Raw genomic sequence first — 26,830 nt, forward strand, 5'->3', positions numbered from 1 at the left:
AGCAGAAACACATTTCTTATAAAAGCATCGCTTCTAGTTCTACCTCAGTTTCTAGGAGTACTGTATCTTCACCGTAATTCCAAACTACCTCTTCTACTCTACTGGAAGTTTCATATTTGCAATTATTTGATAATTTGCTGGTCACTTCTGAGTTTGTTACTTGAGCTGAAAATGCGATTTAATCTTTTTATCTTTTGTGCTTTACTTAGTGGCTGCCACAAGAAGGCATATGATAAATATTTGTTGACTGGACGATCTCAAGGATACAAAATGTCTAGAAAACTGAAGATACCCACCGGTGCTGAAGTGTCTGTTGTGGGAACAGGTAATGGCAGATTTGAAAGGACGCCAAAAGAAGGAGCAGCGGGTTTGGCTGTTGTGTAACTTGTTGTTGAAGAAGAAATAGTGTCAGCAACAGACAAAGAAGTGATAGTCCTGTTAGCTTCTTGTGGCGGATATGGAGGAAGAAATGGAAAACCCTGAGATGCGTAAGGAGGCATCCCACTTGGATTACTGTATAGGCTAAAAAGAAAGACAGAAAAAACATTAGATTAGACATTAGGGGTAAACCTATAAAACTATTCCCACATGGTTCTAAATAACAATGGCCATGCAACAGAGATAGAATCTTGTTACTATAATCATATAACTGACTTAAAATATTATATAAACTGATAAAATATGACGCCACCCCAATAAATGTGGTTTCCATGAAAAAGCACAATGTTTTAGAAAGCATAATATTCAACCAGTCAGAGAAGAAGTGAACAGACAGGCTCTTTTTGAGTTTGAGCATTCCGTTAGCATTAATCACTATCTTCATAAGAAGAATGGAGGACGTTTAACCCAGAAAACGTATTCAAGACAGGTTGCTTGGATCGTAGCTCTCATTTTATCTGGAAAAATATGACTGCTTTTCTAAAAGATTTCAAAGGAAAATAGTTCAGTGCAGAGAAGAACTGCTAAAAACAAATATAAAACATAACTCATTTTATTGCGCTTCACAGATACTGTATCTTTTAAAAAACAGTGTTTACGACAACCATGCATCGAAGTAAGTCTAGTGGCACTATTTTCCTAACAGCATCTGCTCATTTCATACGCTGGCATCACATTGTCATAATCCTTGCAGTATTTCAAACTTTTTCATTATTATTTTTGTTATGGTGATCTGTGATCAGTGATCTTTGATGTTACTATGGTAACTGTCTTGGGGTGCCATGAAGTGCACCCGTATAAGACAATGAACTTAACTGATAAATGTGTGTGCTCTGACTGTGCCACTGGCAGGCTGGTCCCCATCTGTGTCCCTCTTCCCTGAGATGTAATATTGGAATTAGGCCAATTAATAATCCTACAATGGCCTCTTAAGTGTTCAAATGAGAGCCACAGGTCTTTTACTTTAAATCAAAACCTAGAAATGATTGAGCTTGGTGAGGAAAGTGTATCAAAAGCCAAGACAGGCAAAAAGCTAGGCCTCTTGGGCCAAACAGCCAAGTTGTGAATGGAAAGGAAAGGTTCTTGACAGAAATTAAAAGTCCTATTCCAGTGACACACGAATGAAAAGAAAATGAAACAGACTTAATGCAGACGTGGAGAAAATGTTAATGGTTTATACAGAAGGTCAAACCAGCCGTAACATTCCGTTAAGCCAAAGCCTAACCCAGAGGAAGGCCCTAATGCTCTTCAGTTCTACGAAGGCTGAGAGAGGTGAGGAAACTGGATTAGAAAAGTGGGAACTCGGCAGATTTTGGATCGTGAGGTTTAAGGAAAGAAGCCTTCTTCGTAACACAGAAATGCAGGGTGAAGCAGCAAGTGCTGATGTAGAAGCTGCAGCAAGTTCCTGAGAAGATGGAAAATAACTAATACAGGTGGCTACACCAAAGAATGGATTTTCAATGCAGACAAAACAGCTTTCTGTTGGAAGAAAATGCCATCTACGACCTTCTAAGGTAGAGAAAAGAAGTTGAAGTTGATGCCTGGCTTCAAAGGTCCAAAGGACAAGTTGACTCTCCTGTTGGGGGCTAATGCAGCAGGTGATTTTAAATCACCATTCAAAAAAAAATCCTAAGGCCTTTTAACAATTAGGTGAAATCTAGATAGAGAGTTAAGATGGAAGAGTTGTATGGAGACTTTGAGCTTGTCTCATCCCTGAAACACAGATCAGCATCAAACAATTTTGAACACCTAGGAAAATGATCTGAGGATTAATCCAACAATCTGTGTAATGTGAGCCAGAGAACTTGGCAGGTACATGGTACAGAGAGGTGAATTGGGGGAGAGAAAAACCATGGAGCCATACAGGGTAGGGAACCATATTCACGCAGAGAGGACAGAGAGACAAAGAAAAAGAAGAGTGCAGCACGCTGAAATGAAGGAAGAAAACAGCTGGAGAGAAAGAGAGAAATAAAGAGTGAAAGCACTCACAGGGGACTGCACAAGAAACCTGTTCCTCAAAGCCACTGACGGGGAGAAAGGAGAGGGTTACAATAGGGCCAGGATTCTAGAAACAGTGGAGCACAGAGTCTGAAGTTTCGGAGCTCAGGGCCTGGAGGTGCCCTGGTGAGGAAGCAGGACCAATCCCCAGGAGCAGGCAGTGGGGTCTGAGGGTTCCGTGTGCCACACAGGGAGAAGCAGTTGCCCTACCTACAATGAACTGCATACTGCCATACGTTTTCGCCGAGGGCAAAAGTCCCAGCAGACCCCAGAGTGCTGCCACATTTACTGATATTGGAACAGAGATGCCAGAGTGCAGCAAAACCTGGCGCCAGCTGTGTGTTGTGATTTACCGTAAACTCTTGAGCCTCTGCCACTGCGTGATCGGGCAAATGTTTTCTGGGACAAGATGGCACCTGGCCATTGCTTGATGAGACCCTTCCCCCAGAGAATCAGCATGGGTCCAAGTAGGGAGGGTCTCTGAAGTGTGGGTTTTGAAATGCAGTCCCATGTGAGATAAAACTCTAGAAGGAGACAGCTTGGACACAGACAGGGTAAAGGCGGGGAGTGGACGGAAACCTGAGGCAAAGGAGCGGTGCTTGAATGTGTGTCTGTAAGGGCACAAAATGCCCATGCCAGAGACCAAAGAGCTGGGTGAAGCCATTTCCACCTTTAGCGCACACGTATACACACTTAGGAGCTGAGCAGTGCCACCAAATGGACAATGGAGCCGTTACACCAAACCCCACCCATTTGTAGTCTCCAGGCACATGCCCCAGAAGAGCAGCACAAATCCCTTCAAACTGCTTGGTCTACTGTTCCTTTACTTTGCTTCTGTTTTTGCCTCTGTTGTTTTCTTTTTTCTTTCATTTTTTTTCTCTTTCACGGGTAAAAAGAGTTCTATTTTCTCTTGAAAATTTTGATACTACTTTATTTTATTCCATTTTAATATTTAAAAATTTTTTTAAACTTTTTTTTTTCCTTTCTCTTTTTTCTCTTTTCTATCTAGCTTCTTTCAAAAAACAGAATGAAACGTACCTGGCATTGGCTTCCTTTATTTGATTTTGTTTTGTTAATATTTTTTTAATTTTTACTTTTTATTTTATTGTTTTTCTTCTCCTAAAATGACAAGACAGAGGAATTCACCCCAAAATAAAGAACAGGAAGAAATGATGGCCAGGGATTTAATCAACACAGATGTAAGTAAGATGTCTGAACTAGAATTTTAAACCATGATTATGAGAACACTAGCTGGGGTTGACAAAAGTATAGAAGACACCAGAGAATCCCTTTCTGAAAAAAATAAAAGAACAAAACTCTAGTCAGGGAAAATTAAAAATGCTAAAACCGAAGTGAAATATTGAATGGATGCTGTGATATACGAAGCAGAGCAGTGAATCAGTGATATAGAAGATAAAATTACAGAAAACAATGAGGCAAAAAAGAGGGAAAATGGGCAAAATATTGTAACATAAAACTTAGAGAACTTGACGACTTATTAAAAAGGAATAACGTTTATATGATAGGAGTCCCAGAAGATGAAGAGAGAGAGAAAAAGGGGCAGAAGATATATGTGAGCAAACTAGAGTGGAAAACTTTCCTAATCTAATAAAGGGCACAGACCTCAAATTCCAAGAAGAACAGAGAACTCCCATTAGATTCAACAAGAATTGACCATCAACAAGGCATATTGTAGTGACATTTACAAAATACTTAACAATTTAAATGCATATTATTTATTTTTCTTGTCTGATTGCTGTGGCTAGCGTTTCCAATACTATGTTTATTAAATAAAATTAGCGACAGGACATCCTTGTTTTGTTCCTCATTTTAAGGGAAAAGCTCTCAGTTTTTCACTACCGAGTATGCTATTAGTTGTGGGCTTTTCATATATGGCCTTTATATTTCGTGGTATGTTCTCTCTAAATCTACTTTGTTTAGAATTTTTTTATCATGTATGGATGTTGTGCTTTGTCAAATTATTTTTCTACACTTACTGAAATGATCATATCATTTTTTATCCTTCCTCTCAGTGATATGATGTACCATATTGGTGGAGTTTTAAATATTGAACCACCCTTCCATCCCAGGAATAATGCCACTTGATCGTGGTGAATGATTTTTTAATGTATTGTTGGATTTGGTTAGCTAGTAGCATTTTATAAAGGATTTTTGCATCTATGTTCTTCAGAGGTCAGTTCACTTTTTTGTGGTGTCTTTTTTCTGGTTTTCTGATCAGCCTAATGCTGCCTCAGAGAATAAATTTGGAAGTTTTCCTTCCTCATGTATTTTGTGGAATAGTTTGAGAAGAATAGTTATTAACTCTTCTTTAAATGTTTTGTAGAATTTGCCTGTGAAGTCAACTGGTCCTAGATTTTTGTTATGTTGAGTTTTTTGATTACTGATTCAATTTCCTTGCTAGTAATTCATCTGTTCAAATTGTCTGTCTCTTCCTGTTTCAGTTTTTGTAGGTTATATGTTTCTAGGAATTCATCCATTTCTTCTAGGTTGTCCCAATTTGTTGGCAAATAATTTTTCATAATATTCTCTTACAATTGTTTGTATTTCACTCATTTGTTATTTTGTTTATTTGGGTTCTTTCTCTTTTTTTTGATGAGTCTGGCAAGAGGTTTATCAATTTTATTGATTTTTTCCAAAGACCCAGCTCTTGGTCCTGGTTTCATTGATCTTTTCTACTGTTTTTTTGTTTGTTTTAGTTTCTGTATTATTCACTTCTGTGCTAATCTTTATTATTTACTTCTTTCTTCTGGTTTTGGGTTTACTTAATTCTTTTTTTTTTTTTTTTTAGCTTCATTAAATATAATGTTAAGTTGTTTGAGATTTTTCTTCCTTCTTGTGGCAATCTGTACTGCTATAATCTTCGCTCTTAGAACCACTTTTGCTGCATCCCGAAGACTTTGCATCATTATGTTTTCATTTTCATTTGTTTCTATGTAATTTTTAATTTCTTCTTTGATTTCTTATTTGACCCATTCATTGTTTAGTAGCATGTTATTTAACTTCCATGTATTTGTACTTTTTCCAGACCTTTTTTTTGTGGTTGACTTCTAGTTTCACAGCATTGTGGTCTGAAAAGAGGCATGTTATCAGTTCAATCTTTTCAAATTTGTTGAGACTTGTTTTGTGGTCTAATATGTGTTCTAGTCTAGAGAATGTTTCATTGTACTTGAAAATAATATGTATTTTCCTGCTTTAGGATGCAATGTATCTATCTGTTAAATTCATCTGGCATGGTGTGTCATTCAAAGCCACAGTTTGATTTTCTATGGATGATATGTCCATTGATTTTAGTGGGGTGTTAAGTCCCCCACTATTACTGTACTAGTATCATTTAGTTCCTTTTTGTTTGTTGTTAACTGTTATGATTTGGGTGCTTCCATGTTGGGTCCATAAACATTTATAACTGTTATATCCTCTTGTTGGGAAGTCCCCTTTATTATGATATAGGACCTTCTTTATCTCTTGTTACAGTCTTTGTTTTAATGTCTATTTTGTCCAATATAAGTATTGCTACTCCAGCTTTCTTTTGACCTCCATTTGCAAGATAAATGTTTCTCCAACCCCTCACTTTCAATCTGTTGGTGTCTTTAAATTACTTTTTTAATGTTTATTTTTGAGACAGAGACAGAGTATGAATGGGGGAGGGTCAGAGAGAGGGAGACACAGAATCCAAAGCAGGCTCCAGGCTCTGAGCTGTCAGCACAGAGCCTGATGCGGGGCTTGAACTCACGGACCGTGAGATCATGACCTGAGCTGAGGTCAGACGCTTAACCGACTGAGCCACCGAGACACCCTTGTTGGTGTCTTTAGGGCTGAAATGAGACTCTTAGAGGCAGCAGATACATGAGTCTTGTGTTTTTATCCATTCTGTCAGCCTATGTTTCTTGGGGTAATTAGTCCATTTACATTCAAAGTAAGTGTCAATTGTATATGTATTTATTGTTATTCTGTTACTTGTTTTGTAGTAGTGTCTATTGTTTTTCTCTGATCCTTTCTTGTCTTGCTGTTTCCTGGTTTGCTGGTTTTTGTTTTTTTGTTTTTTGTTTTGTTTTTTTTTTGTGATATGCTTGGATTCCTTTCTCCTTATTCTTTGCTCACTACTTTCTTTTTAATATTTATTTTGAGATAGGGTTGAGGGATAGAGAGAGAGAGAATCCCAAGCATGCTCCATGCTGTCAGCTTGAGGCCCAATACAAGGCTCAATCCCACCTACCGACAGATCATGACCTGAGCCAAAATCAAGAGTTGGAAGCTTAACAGACTGAGCCATCCAGGCACCCCATCTATTACTGGTTCTTAATTTGTGGTTATACAAAGCATAGGTTTAAAGGACATCTTCTGGATATAGGAGTCTGTATTAAGTTGATGGTTGCTGATGTTTGAACCCACTTACTCCTCTTCCCCACGTTTTAGGTATATGGTATCATATTTTACATCCTTTTGTGATCCCTTGACTGATTTTTACAAATATACTTATTTTTCGTATTTGTAGTCTTTCTTTTCCACTCAGAGGGTTCCTTTTAATATTTTTTGTAGGGCTGGTTGAATAGTCATGAATTACTTTCGTTCTTGTTTGTTTGAGAAACTATTTCTCCTACTATACTGAATGATAGACTTGCTGGATAAAGTATTCATGGCTGCAGATTTTTCCCTTTCAGCACTTTGAATATATCATGCCGCTCCCTCTGGCCTACAAGGTTTCTGCTGAAAAATCCACTGATACCCTTATGGGTTTTCCTTAGTATGCAACTGTCTTCTTTTCTTTTGCTGCTTTTAACATTATTATCTCTTTCTCACTACTTTCTGCCATTTTAATTACTATGTCTTGGTATGGATCTCCTTGAGTTGATTTTTAGAGGGGATCTCTATGCTTCCTGGGTCTGGAAGTCTGTTTCCTTCTGCAGATTAGGGAAGTTTTCAGCTATTATTTCTTCAAATAAATTTTGTCTCCCCCCCCCCCCCCTTTTCTTCTGGAATCTCTACAACGTGAATATTCTTATACTTGACAGTCATTGAGTTCCCTAAGAGTAGTCCCAATTTGCATCAATTTTTTTTCTTTCATTTGTTCAGCTTGGTTACTTTCCGTTACTCTTTCTTCTAGATCATTAATTTGTTCTTCTGCTTCATCTATCGTGTTATATATTCCAATAAGTCCATTTTTAATTTCACTTATTGTGTTCATCTCTCAGTGGTTCTTTTTTATCTCTTTGTTAAGGGTCTGATGTCCTCCACTCTTCTCAAGGCCAGCAAGTATCTTCACGATCAATACTTCAAATTCTCTAACATGCCTACTACTCATATCTGTTTTACTTAGGTTTCCTGCTGTGGTTTGGTCTTGTTCTTTCATTTGGGACATATTTCTCTGTCTCCTCATTTTGTCTAACTCTCCGTGTGCTAGGAAGGCCAGCTACATCCACGAGATCCTGCAGTGTCTTGCAGTGCAGTGCCTCCTGTTCCTCAGGACCTGGCACTCGGGCGGGGGAGGGGGGGGAGGGGGGGAGGGAGGGCGGGGCGTGCCTCTGTGTGTTGTGTGTGCCCCGTTGTGTTCCTGCCACTTTTCCCTTCAGTCCAGTTTTCTGCAGTGGCTTTCTTGGTCTGCTGTGGGTAGTGTTTGGTCCCAGGGGAGTGAAGTGCACTGGTCTGCCTGCTAAATAAGACCTGGAGCCTCTGCTGTGGGGACTGAGCTGGCCTAAGTGGACCTGCATAGAGTGCTTGGGCAGGGCAGGCACTTTTAACATGTTTTGCTTTAGGCTTTTGCAGCAAATGCCTTAGGCTTTTGTGTATTGGGGTGCTGGCAAGGGCTGTGCAGGTCTTCTGGGGGAGGGAACTCACAGTGCTGGGGACTGAAGCAAGTGTGACTGGTGAGGGCATATCCAATGAAGCATGGGGCGGCAGGCCCTGGCATAAGCAAGTTACATAGCAAGTGTTGGTGCCACACTGGTTCCCACAGCTGTGTTTAAGCTGAGGGGACGGGCAGAGAAAAGACATGTGCTAGCTCCTTTTTTCCTAAGTGGGGCGGGGATGAGGGGTCCTGAGATCCCTGTTTCTCTGGACAAACTCTGTGATGAGTAAATCACTCTACCTTCTGTGTGCCCCAGGCATTTTTCAAATTGCTGAATCTGTGCTGTTTCTGTTCAGGATGTTTGGAGTGTTGCCTCTTTAAAGGCCGGAACTCAGCTTCCTAAGGACCTCTGGGTTCTCCCAGAACAGAGCACAGATTTTTACAATACCAGGCTTTATGTCCCACTGGTTGTAAGGGACTGCATACATTTTTGCATATAGGAGAGAAGTAAATTCTTGTTGCCAGAAGAACTGTGGCATTTTGTATTTTCAAAACATCTACAGATAGATTTCTTGACCTTTGCCACTCTATCAAGAGATGGGAGTCTAGTCCCCTCCCCTTTGAACCTGGATGGGACTTTGTGACTGACTTTAACTGCCAGATGTGAAAATTAAGTGAGCCTTCAGAGTATTTCAATCCCTGGATTTGCAACCACAACAGTTAATGCAAAAGATGAAACAAAGACGAGCTGTCTCTAGTAGTCTCTAGTCAAACTGCAGATTCACAAGGAAAATACATGTTGTCAAGGTTTGATGATGTGTAAAAACGATTTGAAAGGTATTTTTCAGAGCTGCTGAAAGATGTGGAAAATTAGAAAGATAAAATAACCAATGGAAACACAGAATTATCATCTCCAAAAAAAAAGCAAAAAGTTGTATCATAAAAGAAATGTAATCATGACCAAGTACATGACTTAGCAACAGGGAATATTTCCAGAATCAAATTAATGAAAATATCAAACATGCAATTTAAGTAAAAATCATGACCTCAATCACTGAGAGACTGGAAGGAAAGGAACGTTTGTGAAAGATAAAGTCTCATCAATCATAACAGAAGGCTGATACACCTAAAATGAGAGAATTAAGAGATGTGTGTTTATATTATATTTACATTATTCAGAAAGATGAAGGTAAATATTAGAGAAGCAGCTAAAAGAAGAAAACGCAGCTGCCTCTCAAAAGTATAAATTTGTCTGTGTGAAGGTGGGAATGTGGAAAAAAAGAGAACTGCCTTTTAACATCATTTGAAATTTTAAACTGTATTATGTGCACTCCGATAAAAATAAGTAAAAATAAATATATACATATAGGTTTTTTGTTACAAATATACTTACTATGAAAATGCTGTTGAAGAAGGAGCTAAAACTGGAGGATTCTTCCAAAACTCATCCAATAGACTCTGAATAATTTTTCCAAGATCTGAATGCATTGTAAACTGAAAGTAACAGTATACAGGAAGATTAAAATCACTTTCAGAATAAGTCTTATTAGGATAATGTCATCCTAAAACTTAATCTTAAATCCCCTTCTGCAAGTCAGGAAGTAAATGAAAAACAAAGGATATTGTGTCAAATGACCATATGAGTAATCTACAACTTCTAATATTTTCCTATACACTCGATACCATAAATCAGGTTAAAAATCTATTTAACCAATAATGGAGCTAAAATATTTCCACACTTTTAAAAATAATTTTAACGTTCAATGATAAATTCTGAGAGTACATATAAGTTACAGTTCCTCACATTAATCAATTATTTATGTATCCTAAGAACTTGGAGGCATATTTGAATTTTATCCCCTCCTGACAACTATGGAAGATCTACTATGAACCAAAGTTCTAATATCAACAGGTCCTCATCACAGAAAAACAAATAACTTTCAAATCAATATTATCTATTAGATATAGTGACTTTTTTTTTCTCGGAATTGTACTGATTCCAAATGAGATTTTAAATGCATTTTAGATTTCTGAATATACAGCAGAAAAGTAATACACCTGTTATACTACTCTGAAATAAATTATACTGTATACATACGTTGTTTACTAATGGAGAGGTAACATAGACTCCTTGTTTATCCATTAAGTGATGTCGTATTGGTGGATAAACACTGATCACTGGTTTTTCCTGAGGAAACTGTGGAGGGAGCAATCTGTTCAATGTAGAACAGATGAAAAACAAAAAGACAAGGGTTATGTTATATAGTCATTAATGCTAAAACAAAGTTAAAAGCAAATTAAATTTTCATACTTTAATTTGGATTAATTATTCACAGTAGTAAGTGCTCTCTTATGGTTGTTGATTGAAAATATACAAAAGGATCTACTTTGGCAACAATATCATAAAGTAATTCAATATAGTAAAACCTTCTTAATGTGGAATATGGATACCCTGAGTTATAGAATGTTCTTTACACCAAGTCAATTAATTGCTTTCAAACACAATAAACCAAGCTACGTAAAATCTCAGATAAAAGTCAGATCAGGCTATTTGTACGAGGTGAACCACGGTAACTCAGTCTGGCTATCAGCTGGAGCACAGTTTCTGTCCATATAATTTCCTCGTGGTTTTCCTACTTTTGAAATACTGCCAAGAATTATTTCACCATCTACTGAATTTTTAAAGAGTGAATAGATAAAAGCCAAAGTACTACAATTAAAACACTGTAGCTATCATCATGCCTTGGTTCTATAAAGTTCTCTTCTAATTGTCCCCATTAACACATCTCTCCCAAGTCTGAGGTCAATCACATGGTTTCAAGTAAAGAACAGTAAACTCTCAATACAAAAAAAAAAAAAAAAAAAAGGTGAAAATCTGAACCTTTCTGAACTACCACAAATTTAAAATCAGAGATCGAAGTCTTAAAAAATGGGATTTTACTGGATATGGATACTGATTTCCAAATCTCTCAAGGAAGAATATGTCCCTTTAAACGGTCTCTCTGTTCGCCTGCTGGCTCAGATAACTATTTATTTTATAGCACTGTCAAAAAGAAAACTGGGTCCTTTTTGGCTTTTCCTACTAAAGCATATGGGGGACAAAACTACTTCATTTATATAAAGACGTTAAAGTAGTTTGGTAAAAAAGGCAATGAATGGTCTTTGAAGCACAACCGATCTGGGTTTGTAATCCTGACTATGCTGTTCACTACCTATGTGTCTGTAATTTGCCCAATTTGCAGGACTGTTGTGAGGATTCAAAAAGCTCCTCTATATCAAGATAAGCCAGCATCATGCTTGGGACTGTTATACGTTCACACTTTCATTCACTTATTCAACTAGGATTTCACAAGGCCTTTTCTGTGCTGGCACTGTGCTAGACGGTGAGAATATGAAGATGAATAAGCCATGCTTCTTGTCTTCCAGTTAAGTGCTTCTTACCCACAAACACCTGCTCCAGCACCCAGCCCCCTACTGCAATCTGAGAAAGTAGTAACTTAATACTTTCATGCTGAAGACTAATAACTGCACTTATGGTTAAATGGGGAATTCAGCAATCATCCTGTCCAATCTTTTCTCTCACGAAGAAAATTTTTAACTTGATTTTTTTTCTTTAATCAGCAGATCAAATTGAGCCTTGAACTTTTCTGGCTGATGTAGTGTATCTGTTGCTGAAAACTAGACTATTTTAACTTGTTTTTGATATAAAGCTGAATAGATCTCTAATGGTTTTCGATACACAATCCCTTTGATTGTCCTTATCATTCTTTCTTTCAGCCTACCTCCAGTTAAAACTTTAGTGCAAATCAATAAAAATAATTATAGTACTAAAAATCATTACATCTTTTCATTGCATTTCTTTCTTCTTGTATAGTTTTTTCTTACAGCAATATCATTATAATGATGTCTTTAAAAAATTTTTGTTTCACGAAATTGCATTAACTTTTTTAGAAGTTACAGTTACTAGAAAGGGAAAGGTTTAAGCAAGTTTACTTTAAGCAATTTACGTCTAATAACTAAGAAACAAAATAATGAAAAGACTTTTAAACGCACTATTACATAAAAATATAGGATACAATTCTACTCACATATTAATGTTAATTGTCAGGTTGTTTACGGTGAATGGCAACCTGTATTCCACATCTTTCTGTATTTCAGCTATACTGTAAGAGAAAATTTGAGAAAAAAGTTTACCTGAAGTTACAAAACCATTAATGTTAAAAAGAATTTTATATGTTTTTAGAGCCTACTAAAACTATCAATTTTAATCACAGAATCTAGACAGCCAATATAACTCGCATCTTAAGGGAACAATTATCATAGAAAGATTTATCAAGTAAGCAGGCAAAATATTCTGAGATATCCAAGTGTGTGTGGATACAGTGCAGATAGATGTTGAGGCAAAATAGCAGAGAAAAACTCCTATTAATACTAGATTGATTTACTATAATTTTATCTAATTCATCATTACTATAAGCAACTGTTATCCTCTGGTTAACACAGGTCAACAAGACATCTGGGTTCTGATCGTAACTCTGCCACTATTCAGCTATATAGACAGCTAGGGAAGTCTGGGTCTTAATATCTTAAACTTAAGTCTAGATAAGATGTCTCCTACAGTCTTATGACAGACTGCTGGCCATTTTCCTCCCGTTCTTCCTAAGTAAGAGAAGTCTAATTTTATTTTGAGTAGCAACATTCTAGCCTTTTTTGGCAGCTAGTTGTTGGTACAGACTTAACCTCCAAGATAGACATAGGGAGGTCGTAGGGTCAAACTACTAGGAAAGCATCTAAAAGAGGGGACAAAAAAAATGAGTAAGAGTCTATTTGCCCTTCCTGCCTGGACCTGATAGCTGCACTTCCAACAGCCATATTGGACCATGAGTGACCGTGAGAATGGAAGTCATACACTAGGGAGAGCTGAGCAGAAACAAAGAAGTAGCTTGAGTCTTTAATGACTACAGTATTGTCAACTGAATTTCTTTTTTGTGAGAGGAAAAAGTTTTATCTTGTGTAAGTCAGTATTTTGGGAGTTTCTGCTGGTAGCAGCAGAATAGAACTGCCAACTAATATAATTTCCTTACACTTTAATGCTCTATACTTAGAATTAATTTATTATTAATTGTAGGGACACATTATTACAACTACAATCTAGCAACCAAATCTTTTGGAAGCTCACTTCAAGTCCTAATGAACATTCATAGTATTTCCAAAGGGAAAAATGTGAAGTAGTACTAATGAGTTAAAGTTAGGAAGAATCTTAATATTCAAAAAGGCATGAAACTTTTCCAAGCATTAATGCTACTAAAAGATCTAGCATTTACGTAATAATTTACTTTTTGTTCTTTTGATTGCTTCAACTAAAGCTCTGTACTCTGACATCCTATGGAATGGGGTTAGAATTGAGAAGAAGAAACAGCTGAGAAGAGACTCAAAAAGATATTCAGTATTAGGACTTAAACAGTGTTAGACAGGTTTTTCTTTGGGATTCACGTTTGGACACTAGGATACTGACAACCTCCTCAGTTGTAGGAAAACTGTAGAATCAATTAAATGGCTTCAGTTTTCTATTCCTCTATATTATTTTAAGACCCGAAGGTGTAACTGCTTCAAGGGAATGCTGGTCACAAAAGCATCCATCAGTTTTAAGCTAAGTAGAGCATCTTCATGGTTAAAAGCATGACCTCCAAAGTGAGGCTTCCTGGGTTCAAATTCTCCCTCTAAACCATTTACTTGTGTGACTATATGCAAACTACTTATCTCTCAAATGGAAAACAGGGATGTTTAAAGTACCTATCTACCGAAAACATTTGTTAGATTAAACGAGAGAATACACGTAAAGCCCTCCACAAAATACCGTAATTGTTCAATACATGTTAACTATTATTAACTATGCGTTTTGAACATGCATCACAGTTGCAGCCTGTCTACATTTATAGTACCGAAGTTTTAAGTCAGTTTTTCAGTGTATTTTTATAGAAAGTAAATTAATTTGATTAAAATAATTTTCACTTAATTCAATGGCTTAGAAGTGTTCAATGCATTGTCCTGATGATTAAAGTGTTGACATTATTATTAAGTTTTGGCAAATTTCCTTCACAAATGAGGTATAATAGATAACTGAAAGCAATACTCGTAATATTAGTGAAAGCTGAAGTATGAGTAAACAAATTCCAACACAAGTTAGTCATGGTAATTGTTGGAGTTCAGGACATACTACTTCAGCATCTTGATTATTTTCAGCCAAAGGAGTTTGAGAAAATGTGAGAAGCAGGAATGTTACTCTAACCTCCTCCCTGCCCCATCCTTCTTCCTTGAAACATCATAAAACCCTCATATGACATATGCCCTTCTTATATCAAGAGGAAAGGAACATCCTTACCTCCAAAGACAAAGGGACACCAAGAAGAACAGAAACAAAGAAGCCTGGCGAAGCTGGCCCCCACCTTGTGTACTACAATTACCTCGTATTCTTTAACCCATCATATTCCTCCATTACTGTGCACTCTTAATCAATCCTAGCATAAAATACTCAGGTCTAACTATTTCTTTGGGTCTTCACTTCCTTTTTAAGTTTTCCATCTCATGTAAAACTTCTATTAAATAAGCTTATATACTTTTCTCCTGTTAATCTGTCAGTTTAATTTTCAGACCCAGCCAGATATCCTGAGAGAGTTGAGGACACCATTTTCCTCTCCTGCACTAGCTACATTAGACAATATGGCAAATATCTGTTTACTTAAGTAAAAGAAGAATCATTCCCTGAATATTCACAAATGTGATTTTTGAAGTTTTTGCTATTTTAAATAACTTTTAAAAAACTTATTTTAAAAATGATTCATTTTCATTGGGAAAAAACAAAAAGAACAAGCAAGGAGAACATAAAAATCAATCCACTAACACATTGGTATATAACCTAATCTTTCTATACTCAGAGCCTTATGTAAAATGCAACTGTACTGTCTACACAATTTGTAACTTGCTCTTCTTGAATCAGTAAATGCTATTTTACATTGTCTTTTTTTAAATGGCTGTATAATGTTTTACTATCATGTTTAATCTACTTTTTATCAATTATTGAGATTGTTTCTAGGTTTTACTGTTATAAATCACACTTTGATAAACATTCTTTGCAGACTTATCTTTCAGCTAACAGGCAGTAGCATTCTGGATATAAACACACACACATATTTTAAAGTAATACTGTAATCACACTACAAGAGCAAATTTGAATGACCTTCCATTAATATTTTTATGTTCTAGGTTCTCTCAGACAAGTGAATTACTGTGGTTTTCAAACTGAAACAACAAAGAACTCTGCTAGAATGTATGATCAAGTGGCATCCTCATTTCTTTGATAGTCCCTAAAACTATAAACAAATAGACCTTGAAATGCAATATAGGCACCAGTTATGGTAAAAAGATTCCTTTACAAAACGATCATTTATCTCTGACTATATTTTGGACTTTATATTTTGTGTACAGTTGGACTTCGTAAGACTTAGTTCAATCGAACAGCTACCATATAGCCGCCATCTTGCAAAGAAACAAATACAGAAATATGTGTGGTCTTTGAAGGGGCGCACAGCATGAAGAAAAAATCGAGGGACTAAAAAAGACCAGTTCAAGCATGCATGTCCCAGAGTTGAGTAAATCAAGAAACGTTTACAAGTGAACCTTGCAAATAAAGGATGCAGATGCTTAAAGATGGTAGAGATTAGACAACTTCCCTTTCCCACCTAAATTTCTAGACAATATCACAAAAGCCTTTAAAAAAAACCCAAAGCTGTAACAGTGCTTTGCAAAGAGTAAGCAGAGAAGAAATTCTGAGGAATCCGTAAATGATAAAAAGATGGGATTAGATTTAAGGAAAAGGGTGATAATAAGGAAAAAGGCAAGAAAAAGTTAGTATATACAGGAACTAATGACAACCCCCCAAAATAAGACCAATGCAAAGCAGGAGTAGTCTGAAGGTCCTGCAAGCCCTTGAAGAAAGCCAATGCAAACCCAGAGTGTGGAGGGCAGGGCAGAAACATTTCCCAGGGTAATGAATGGGAAGGTGTGTGGAACAGAAGGTAGGACAGATCACTCTCTTTTCCCTGCTTGTTCCAACCAACAGTCAGTCATCTCTGTATCTAGAACAACACGGTGAGGCAGCAGTGCCTTAGGAAGGTGCTGACTTCCAGGTAGCCTCCAACGCCCAAAGACAAGTATCAGCTTGTCCCATCTTGGAGCAAATCATTCTTTTTTTATTCATCATCAGAGGCAGGCTATCATAAACAGAGTTCAATATCTACCAACAAGTCAACAAGAAATCTCCAATACAGAAATGAACACTTCAAAAGAGGCCTGAACAAAACAAAACCATGCAAGGCAGGCACCAAACTCAACAAGCCCAAAATACAAAAACTTAAGGAAACAGAGTTAATTGAGCAAACAGAAGACTCTAAATTTCTGTAATTTATATTCTTAAAGTAACAAAAGAAAACAACACTTGCATTCACATACACACAACACAGTTGACATGAAAATGAAAAATTAAGAAACTGAAAATTTAAAATAAATAGCTCAAATAAATGGTTCGGCGCTCTGTTTGGAAAATGTTTCATACTACCTTCTCTTCTTGGAGAATACTGACACGTTTTTAGCATATTAAAGGCTTTGGGAAATTCTAAAGCACTCGATTTTCTTTTCTTAGTCTGTTTGACACGGAGCATGTATTTCACAGTACTCTTTGAACAGTGTTCTGTGGAACACAGGATAATGAAACAGAGGTGCAAAGAGCTAGAGGAACACAGAAGAAAGCACCTAACCTAAACAAGGGTAGGGGTGGTAGGGTCTTCAGGGAAATAATATATCTGAACTACAGTTAAAAGTCAAGTAAGAGTTAACACCTAGGAAAGAGAATCAGGGAAACAAAGTGGACACTCTACACAGAAGAAACACCACGGGGAAAAACTTCAGGTGTGAAATAACACCGGGGCTCTAAGTATTCACATCCTTTGCCATTGAAAATCTCACACCCCCGCGGTCTCATTAAAAAGAAAAAGAGAGGCCCAAAATACAGACACTTAGGCTAAGTCACCATACTAGGTCTTAATACCTAACCTGACTGTAGCCTCAACCTCCTCAGAAATTTGTCTTAACCAGTCAGGAATTTTCTGAACAGCACTAAATGAGATTATCTGTCACATGGGCCCCCTCTATCACTTCCAAGATGAGGTAATCCACCTAATTAGACCCCCTACTCTTAACCCCAAGGAAAGGTGACCTTACCTGGTACAATCCTTTTCTTTTATTTTGCTAATAACTTCTTTGCTCCACCACCCTTCCTATAAAAACTTTCCATCTTGTACAACTACCGGGAGCTCCCCTTATTTGCTGGATGGGATACTGCCCAATTCATGTATCATCTAATGAAGCCAACTGCATCTTCAAAATTTACTTGGTTTTGTCTTTTAACAGACTGGGTGGCAGCAACAGGATCCGAAGAAGGGAATTTCCAAGGACAAGTGGAAATAAAAAGAAACACAGGCGTGGCACTTCAAGGACCTTTGGTGAGCTCCTCTCTCTTTGAGCTCCACCTTCTTTGCATTTGAACTTGGATCTAATTGGTTTCCAGTACAGAGTTAATGAGTCAGTCTGCACAGACAAGAGGCTCTCACAGAACTCCAGTCCTTTGCTTGGTTCAGTCTACAATTTCATATTGAAATCCCTTTCCCAGTTCCAGTCTACAGTCCCCACTGACTGGCGTTTGCTGGGTTTGGTACTTTCCCCAATTCTAACCCACAGTCTCCATTTACTAGCGTCTGCTGGTCAGCCTACGGTGGCAACTGGTGGTGGCCACTGGCTGGGGTTGGTGGCCACTGGCTGGATCTGACTTAAGAGCCAGGCTGGGCCTGATGTGAGCTGGACTAGGTCCAGTGTGAGGCCTCTGGTGTTGTTTCAAATAATGGCTGATAAGAAAGTCTCAGAAGCCAGAAATAAGGCTGCAAACATTGGTGGCCATGGGTCAAGCATTTACATTCAAAGGCTATTAGAGCACTCACCACCTCAAGAAGACTTCTGTGATAGAATAAGTTGGTCACATTCATGGGTTAGAACTGACACTAGGTCACCCACCAACCTGAAGGCAATTTCTATGCAATGAGGTAAAACACCGCACAATTCCCAACTCCATGTCATGTCTCTCTTAGGTATTAGTTTGACTTCGAGAAATCGAGAGGCTTAGCTAAAAAGTGGGATCTTTTATACGTAGAGTTGACCAGGCCACATTCTGGCATACACCTGCTTACTGTAGGTCTAAAAACTGTAGTCCCAGAAGTTGCAAATATTTAGTCAAATAGCAAGATCTTACTAAAACCAACCTAGAATTACAATGGCCATTAAGGTAAATACTCCAATTAGAGAAATAATTTAAGAAGTGTTCTTGGGGCGCCTGGGTGGCTCAGTCGGTTAAGCGTCTGACTTCGGCTCAGGTCATAATCTTGCAGTCCGTGAGTTCGAGCCCCCCGTTGGGCTCTGTGCTGACAGCTCAGAGCCTGGAGCCTGTTTCAGATTTTGTGTCTCCCTCTTTCTCTCCCCTCCCCCATTCATGCTCTGCCTCTCTCTTCTCAAAAAATAAATAAATAAATAAATAAACTTAAAAAAAATTTAAAAAAAAGTGTTCTTGAAGAACACTTGAAAGTATTCTCAAATAGAACGGGATACCTATTTTAATTGGTAGGCAGAAGCCTTCAAAAGGTTTCAAAATTCCAAAAGTTTCATTGATTCACTGTAAAAGGACAATGAAAAAGAAAGGCACCTAAAACAAAAGACTAACATATAAGACTGACATTACTTCCTATGGCCCTCTGCTCTCCTTTATTTGAGTACTCTTTCTAGGAATCCTCTATCCGAATTGCCTTTCCATTCTGAAGAGACTATTAGTTACTTTTTAAGATAAAGACCATCCCAGGATGCAGGCAACCCCTACAGTTAACTAAGGGTCATAGTTAAATAATTTCTTAAACCCATAGAGGATTCTCAAAAAGTTTTGTAAATAAATTATGTCCTGAACCCAGTAGAGAGGGGAAAAAAAAAAATCCCTTTCCTTTCCAAATCTAGAACAATTGGTTATTGATCCTTGTTCTCCCAGGGATAGCTACTGCCTTCTTGATGGTCTCGTTTTACATCCTAAGAATTTGGCTTGGCTTTCAGCCTGTCTGGGACATGCAGGTTCTAGATCTTATAAAGACAGTATCTTTTGTGCCCTTTTTGAGGATGCGGCTAGGATCAATGAGGTTGTTTAAAACTGCCAGAAATGTTAACTGTATGTCTTGGCTGAGACTTGACAAGATACTTGAAAGGATTTCCTAACTCTATGATCAGAAATCTGTCCAAATTAGAAGCTGGTATTCAGAACCTGAGAAGAATTATTAATTAATTAATTAATTTTTTTTAGGACTTCTCTAAGCTAAATGCACCCAGAGCAGGAAAAAACACTCAAACATAAGGGGATGAGTATGAGTATCCTTTGATATCATTTCGGTGGCAACTTAACTCTTTGAGGAATTAAAAACAGCTACACTTGTTTTAAATATATGTTATCACCTAATACCTGTTGGAACAGCTAAAATCAAAGACAAGAAATAACAAGTACTGGTAAGGATGTGGTGAAAAAGGAACCTTCACGCACTGTTGATGGGAACGTAAACTGGTGCAGCCACGGTGGGTATGGAGGTTCCCCCCAAAAAGTAAAAACAGGAATACCATTTGATCCAATAACTCCACTACTGGGTACTCATCCAAAGAAAACAAACACTAATTTGAAAAGACATGCACCCCTGTTTACTGAAGCATTATTTATAGTAGCCAAAATATGGAAGCAATCTTAGTGTCCACTAACAGAAGAATGGATAAGGAAGTTATGGTATATGTATACAAGGGAATATCAGTCAGCCATAAAAAAAAAAAAAAAAAAAACAAAAAACCGAGACCTTGCCATCTGAGACAACATGGATGAATCAAGAGGTTATTATGGTAAATGAAGTAAGTCAGGTTGAGAAAGTTAAGTATCGTATGATTTCATTCATATGTGGAATCTAAAAAACAAATGATTAAAAAAAAAAAGCAGAATCAAACCTTTAAATACTCAGAAATGATGGTTGCCAGATGGAGGGAGGCTGGGAGAATGGGTAATATGCATGAAGAGGAGTGGAAGGCTTCCAGTTTTGGAATGACTAAGTCGTGAGAATAAAAGGCACAGCACAGGGAATATTGTCAATGATATAATAGTGTTTTATGGTGACAGATGGTAGCTACACTTGTGGGGAGCACAGCATAAGGTATAGAGAAGCCGAATCGTCATGCTGTAGACCTGAAATTAATGTAACATTGTGTGTCGACTATACTCAAAAAACTTCTTTCAAGTGTAAGAATTCAAACTTTCATACTATACTAAAATTCAGCCCTAAAATTAAAAGATAATAAAGAAAGACTGAGCTGCAGCTTTTTTTTTATATGTAGTGAATTTTGTTTCTGCACTTATATTCATGGCAACAATTTAAAGCTATAAGCTATGAGGTCTGCGTCTGTGTTTATGTGTCTCTTTCTATAGAGAGAACTTGTAGTAAATGTGTGGTATTTTCTATCTCCAGTTGGTGTTCTTAAAATTAATTTGTAAATTTAGTTGGCTTAAAGATCTACTTAATTGGTTTAGGGAAAATTAAGTGCTTATCTAATTAAATTCTCAGAAATATAAGAGAAACACCCAAATGTTTTTGAAGTTCTAGGATAATCTTCTACTAAATTAAAGCTAGTTTAGATTCATCAGTTTAATTAAAACAGGCATATCTTTAGAGTTATCAACATTGAATACAATGAAGATAAACATTTTATTCTACCTGAATTACTAGTTTATTACAGCTGTTGTAATTTGTCAGCAAAAATAACTTAGAACGATGGCTCATTGTGTCTAACGTCTCAAAGTTTTGTGGGTAATCTAAACTTGATTGCTGGAGCAAATGATTTAGATGTAAGTGGCATAAGAGCTTACATATAAAATAATTATATTTTATGGTAATGTGCTTAAAAAATTTTTCCAAATCTCTCTAGCTGGAAATTTTAGGAGTCTTGCTAAATTAAATTAAATGAGGGAATGTACTGAATATTTACATTATTTCCCAGTAAGATAAAATACTGTTATTGAACATAGGCTTACCTACTTTTGGCTATTACAGAAAAACTAAAAGATATTTAGTTTTGTTAATTCTTCATTGGAAAACTGAAAAAAGCACATACTTCTAGAAATTATGAAATGTATTCATAATTTGTTCATCTAAAAAATGCTGGTATGATAGTTCAAAATTCCTTCTTAGTTTTGACTAGAAATTAAGATTTCTAAGGGTTAAGAATTCTATTTACTGTTATTAAAGCTACTAGAAATAAGGGAAACATCTTTGTATGTAAACAAAGTAAAATGGTTAAGAGAACGTGTAAGAAACGGAGATGCATTTTTTTGTTGAGGGAAAAGAAAGTAATTTTGTCCTAAAGAGTTGGTTCTTTAAATTTTTTTTTTTTAACCTTTATTTATTTTTGGGAGAGAGAGAGACAGAGTGCGAGTAGGGGTGGAACAGAGAGAGGGAGACACAGAATCTGAAGCAGGTTCCAGGCTCCAAGCTGTCAGCAAAGAGCCTGATGCGGGGCTCGAACCCACGAACCGTGAGACCATGACCTGAGCTGAAGTTGAACCCCCAACCGACTGAGCCACCCAGGGGCCCCAAGAGTCGGTTATTTAAAGAGAAAGAACAGGACAAAATCGGAATGTGAAAAACAGAAAACTTATAAAGCTTGTGAAAAAGGAATTTTTGGAAAGGAACTTTATGAGTGGTCAGGCCTAAGATTAAAATGAGTTAAGTTTTGATAGCAATAGTAGGCTGATACAAAATTAGAATTTGATTTTCTCTGTTAAAAGAACAAAGTTTTTTTTTTTTTTTGGACTTCCAGTCTGCTTTTGATAACAGATTGTGAACATTTCTTTACCTTCTGAGTATTAAGTCTCATAATGATCTGTGATCCTATTTAGGCAAACTTTAAAACCCTTTTTTGATATTTTGACAAAGTTCCCAAAACCAAATTCTAAATGAAGGCTTTTTTGACATGTAAGAAATTTTGGAGTTCTTCCAGAAGTGTTCTTCGAACACTCCAAAAAAATAATTAAACTAATTAGATTTCTTTGATATATTAAGTTACGTGGGAAGCATTATCAAGTAAGAATACTATGTCTTCTTTATATTGTATTTGTAAGATTGTGGCATGTGTGCATGAAGTTCATTTTGCTTCTATAAAAACTGGCCCCCACATGGCCAGATTTTTGCCATCCTAATGACCTTGTAACATGGCAAAAGTCTGCTCCTGAATCAGAGAAATTAAGATGGGTCAACAATGGCTGTAAGATAAGTCAATAGATGGGGCTATGGGAAACCAAAGTTGGCTGCTTGGTAATTCCCAGCTCTCAGGCAAATCCCATTTTTTGGTTTTTACATTCCTTTACCCACTAAAGTACATTTAAGGTGACTGCAATTATGAATCAACACTGGTAGGCAGACTTCTACTTGTCAGGTCCATAATCCTGGAAAAACAATTTTTGTCCCAAAAGGCCTCAGACCTCCTCTCTCCGGACCCTTTGAATACCTGCAAACTGATGTCATTCAACTGCCTCTTAGTGTGGGTTATCAATATGTTCTTGTTATTGCACATGTTTTCTGGATGGTTTGAAGCCTTTCCCTGTTGCAAGGCTAATGCCCCCACAGCGGCAAGGAAAAAAGAATATATTTCCCAGATAGGCTATACCTTCCACAATATCCAGTCAGTGATCAAGGCACCCATTTCACTCGACAAATTATACAAGCCTTCATGAAAAGTCTGCAAACTTCTTGGAATTTTCACTATCTCTATCACCTTCAATAAGGCAAGGTCAAAAGAACTAATGAGATGCTTAAATTTAAAATTTCCAAACTTGAAACTACTGGACTTCCCTAAGGTACTGCCTTTGATCCTGGGGGCTATTCACAGTACCCCATCTGGAAAACAAACTCACTCCACATGAGACAGTCACTGGTAGACCAATGCCTACTGGTATACAACATTCTGTTGATCCCTTGTCTCATGTTAGTATAACCGACTACTGTAAACCTCGAATGTCTTACGCTCAACCTATCATTAACACGTTAAAAAATCTTTTCCAGATCCCAATTCAATGGATCCTATCCTAAAAGCATGGTGACTGAGTATTCTGAAAACAACATCAGAGGAAGGTAGCACTTAAGCCTTGTTGGAAGGATCCTTACTAAATGCTCCTGACCAATGCTCCAAAACTAAAAGATGCTGGAGACCTCAGAATCAAATTAACAAGAAAGCAGCTGACACTGAAGGAGACTGCTTCTGCCCAAGGCAACATACCAAAACTTACATACTTTAAACATGAAACCATGAAACCCTTTCTCCTTTTCATTTCCTTTATTCTGGCATTTGCCTGCAAAGATAACACCCTCATCTGTATCTGCCTGGTCACTACTAATGGGGGTAAACCTCTGAAATTTATAGCAAAATTTTATTTCAGGCTAGGAGAAAATGTAACTGTGCCCCTAACTTTTCACAATCAAAATAATACATTTCATTGGTTGACTCCCCTGAATTTACACTGTTGAGTTAGAAAGGACCTACCAGGAGGCTTTCATGATTCAATGTTCACTCCTTTTGGCAGGTCCCTACCACCCTGGCTAGGGATAAATGTAAATGAGATTATGATCAGGAGCTTCCTAATTCCTGAAATTGCAGAATCCACTGCTAAAGCAATAGCTGTCCAGTAAAAATCCTTGCATTCTCCAGCCAAAGTTCTTCCCCCCCCCCACCCCCAGAGTTCTTAACAATAGGATATCCCATGATTATCTTTTAGCTGAGTATGGAGGTTATCTGCTGTGGCCAACTTCACCTGCTGTATGTGGATTAGTACTTCTGGGAAAGTTGAAAATTATATAAAATCACTGAGCAAACCACTTGTCCTAAAAAGGGAGATTCCTTCAACAGGGTCTTTCTTTCTTTCTTATTATTGTTTTTGTTTTGTTTACTTATTTTTTGAGAGAGAGAGAAAGAGAAAGAGAAAAAGCATGCTCGTGAGCAAGCTGGGGAGGGGCAGAGAGAGAGGGAGACACAGAATCCTTAACAGGCTCCAGGCTCTGAGCTGTCAGCACAAAGCCCAATGTGGGGCTCAAACCCATGAATCGTGAGGTCACAACCTGAGCCGAAATCAGAAGCTTAACCTACTGAGCCACCTAGGTGCCCCCAACATGGTCTTTCTTTGATTGGTTTGGGTTTTGGGGAACATGGCTTCAAAGTGTAATCCAAACACTGGGAATTATCCTGTTTACAGTTATTATAAAAATCTCTCTGGTGAACTGTATCTTCTCAAAAGCTTTAAATGCATGTTTGTGGTTGCTAAGTACCAAGTAGATGATCTCCTTGAGACTGGAACCTTGGAGAAGTGAAGAGAAAGACCCTGTGCCCTGTTAATACTCTAGGCAAATAGTTAGGAATCCCTGGAAAAACAAAGATGAGACATAGCTTTGGAGACAAAAGAAAAGTCATTTTAGGCCCCCACCTCTTTTCGTGACCTGTACACCATCAACAAGCTCTACTTGCCCAAGGAGCACTTCTTGCAGAACTTCCTAGAAGGCACTTGGATTGCAAAGGAATGCAAAAAACCTCAGTAGTTAAGGATTTTAAGGAAAGAAAAGCGAATGCAAAAAGCAACATTCTCTACCAGGGAGGAAATAGCTTAACCAGATCAGAGACAATAAATCAACCTCCCAGTGTTGGTTTAAAAGTACAAAAAAAAGTTGACTGAAGGCACATTCTTTCTTGAGTCTTCGTTTTTTGTTTTTTTTTTTTTTGCAGGATTTAAAGCTTATTTATTTACTTAGAGAGAGAGAGAGAGAGAGAGAGAGAGAGAGAGAGAGAATGGGGGGGACAAGGGGAGGGAGAGAGAGAGAGAATCCCAAGCAGGCTCTTTGGGGCTTGATCTCATGAACTGTAAGATCGTTACCTGATCCGCAATCAAGAGTCGACCGCTTAACTGACTGAGCCACCCAGGTGCCCCTTTTTTGCAGTGTTTTACCTCCGCGTTGAGCACTGGGACAGCAGACTAACTTGGAGCCAGAGAATTAATGATGCTGACCCTTGCTGGTCCTCGTAACTTCAATCAACTTGGCCTCTGTCAACTTAGGGTGACTTCTGCCAATTCTGTACTGAACTCTCCTTTGATGGGCTCCTCCACCAATACGCACGCACCCTTAGCTTAAAACTTTCTTAATTTTGTTGTTCAGACAGACACTGCTTTGGGAAATATCTCCAGTGTCTTCCTTATGTGTTGCAAATAAAATTCTTCCTTTTCCACTCTTTCAGGTGGTTCTATCTTTTTACGACACCCAAGAGGTGAGTTCAGTTTCAGGTTACAGTAGCAAGGTGTTAAGCAAAAAAGCCAAGACCTGTGGATGTCACAAGAAGGAACAACAAAAACTTCTTGAACTTCAGAGCCACAGCTGAGAGAGGCACTAATGCCTTAAATTTTGACCACAACTCCTGGTTAAGCTGAGAATTTGATCAAAAAGGGAATGATTGTTAAAGTAATCTACCTAATAAAACTCCTTGCCCTTCCACCTAAGGGAAGGTGACCGTACCTGAAACAGTCCTTTCCTTTTGCTACTAACTTACTTGCCCCACTCTCCTTCATATAAAAACCTTCCATTTTGTACAACTCCTTGGAGCTCCCCTCTACTTACTTGCTAGATAGGATAGTACCCAATTCATGAACTAAATAAAGCCAAATAGATCTTCAAATTTAACTCAGTTGAATTTTGTTTTTTAACAATCTGTTGACACTTTCCATCAGTCACATCACCATCTTCTGTGAAAACTAGGCATTAAGCTAAGGAGGTTGGGCTTTTCTGGGCAAGAATCAGGAAACTACTGAAAGGAATATACGGTCAAATTTGAATTTTAGAAAGGTTATTCTTGGGGCCATGTAGAAGAAAAAAATTAAAACTGAAATCAGAAAAATAGTTAGAACCCAGTGTAGTAGGGATGGACTGAGTGATGGATAACCAGGTTTTTGACTTAGGGAGCAGACAGTAGACAGCTTGGAAGGAGTTCAGGGGGAGAAAGGGAAGAGTGGATGTGGCTGGATTTAACTAGCAATAGGGAAAAAACCGCATGCTTAATTTTTTAAAACAGGTATGGACTGATGCTACTAAGGGGAAAATTAACTAGAGGGAGTACTTGAGCTGTTACGATCCACTCAGGAAAAATTTTCTTAAATAGTATTATGATGCATTATGTCATATACTCTGCAACTGTAATTTTTAATCACTGGTTATAAATGGACTATGTCAGATAATATATCAAATTAAGATTCATTTAATTATGGGACTATTTGCCATACATCACTTTAAAGTTCATTGTAAGAGCTCAATGTTTCTTTATGGAGTCACAGAGTTCACATTTTATAGACCTCTGCAGCTTCCATAGGCTAAGGCATAGCAAATTCTTGTAGGA

General features: G+C 37.5%; 1 protein-coding gene across 2 annotated transcripts in view; it reads right to left on the reverse strand.

The window, feature by feature from the left end:
* VPS37A (VPS37A subunit of ESCRT-I) overlaps positions 1-26,830 on the reverse strand; it is a 46,300-nt gene that overhangs the window by 13,634 nt on the left and 5,836 nt on the right. For both annotated transcript variants that reach the window (XM_019466738.2, XM_019466740.2), the window contains exons 2-5: positions 12,328-12,402; positions 10,338-10,452; positions 9,633-9,733; positions 297-522 (exon numbers count right to left, since the gene is read on the reverse strand). In XM_019466738.2, the coding sequence (XP_019322283.1) occupies positions 297-522; positions 9,633-9,733; positions 10,338-10,452; positions 12,328-12,402 (517 nt within the window). The remainder of the gene's footprint in view (positions 1-296; positions 523-9,632; positions 9,734-10,337; positions 10,453-12,327; positions 12,403-26,830) is intronic.

This window comes from Panthera pardus, unplaced genomic scaffold (assembly GCF_024362965.1).
Source record: "Panthera pardus isolate Hobbes unplaced genomic scaffold, ASM2436296v1 HiC_scaffold_13, whole genome shotgun sequence".
In the NCBI taxonomy this organism is placed as follows: Eukaryota; Metazoa; Chordata; class Mammalia; order Carnivora; family Felidae; genus Panthera; species Panthera pardus.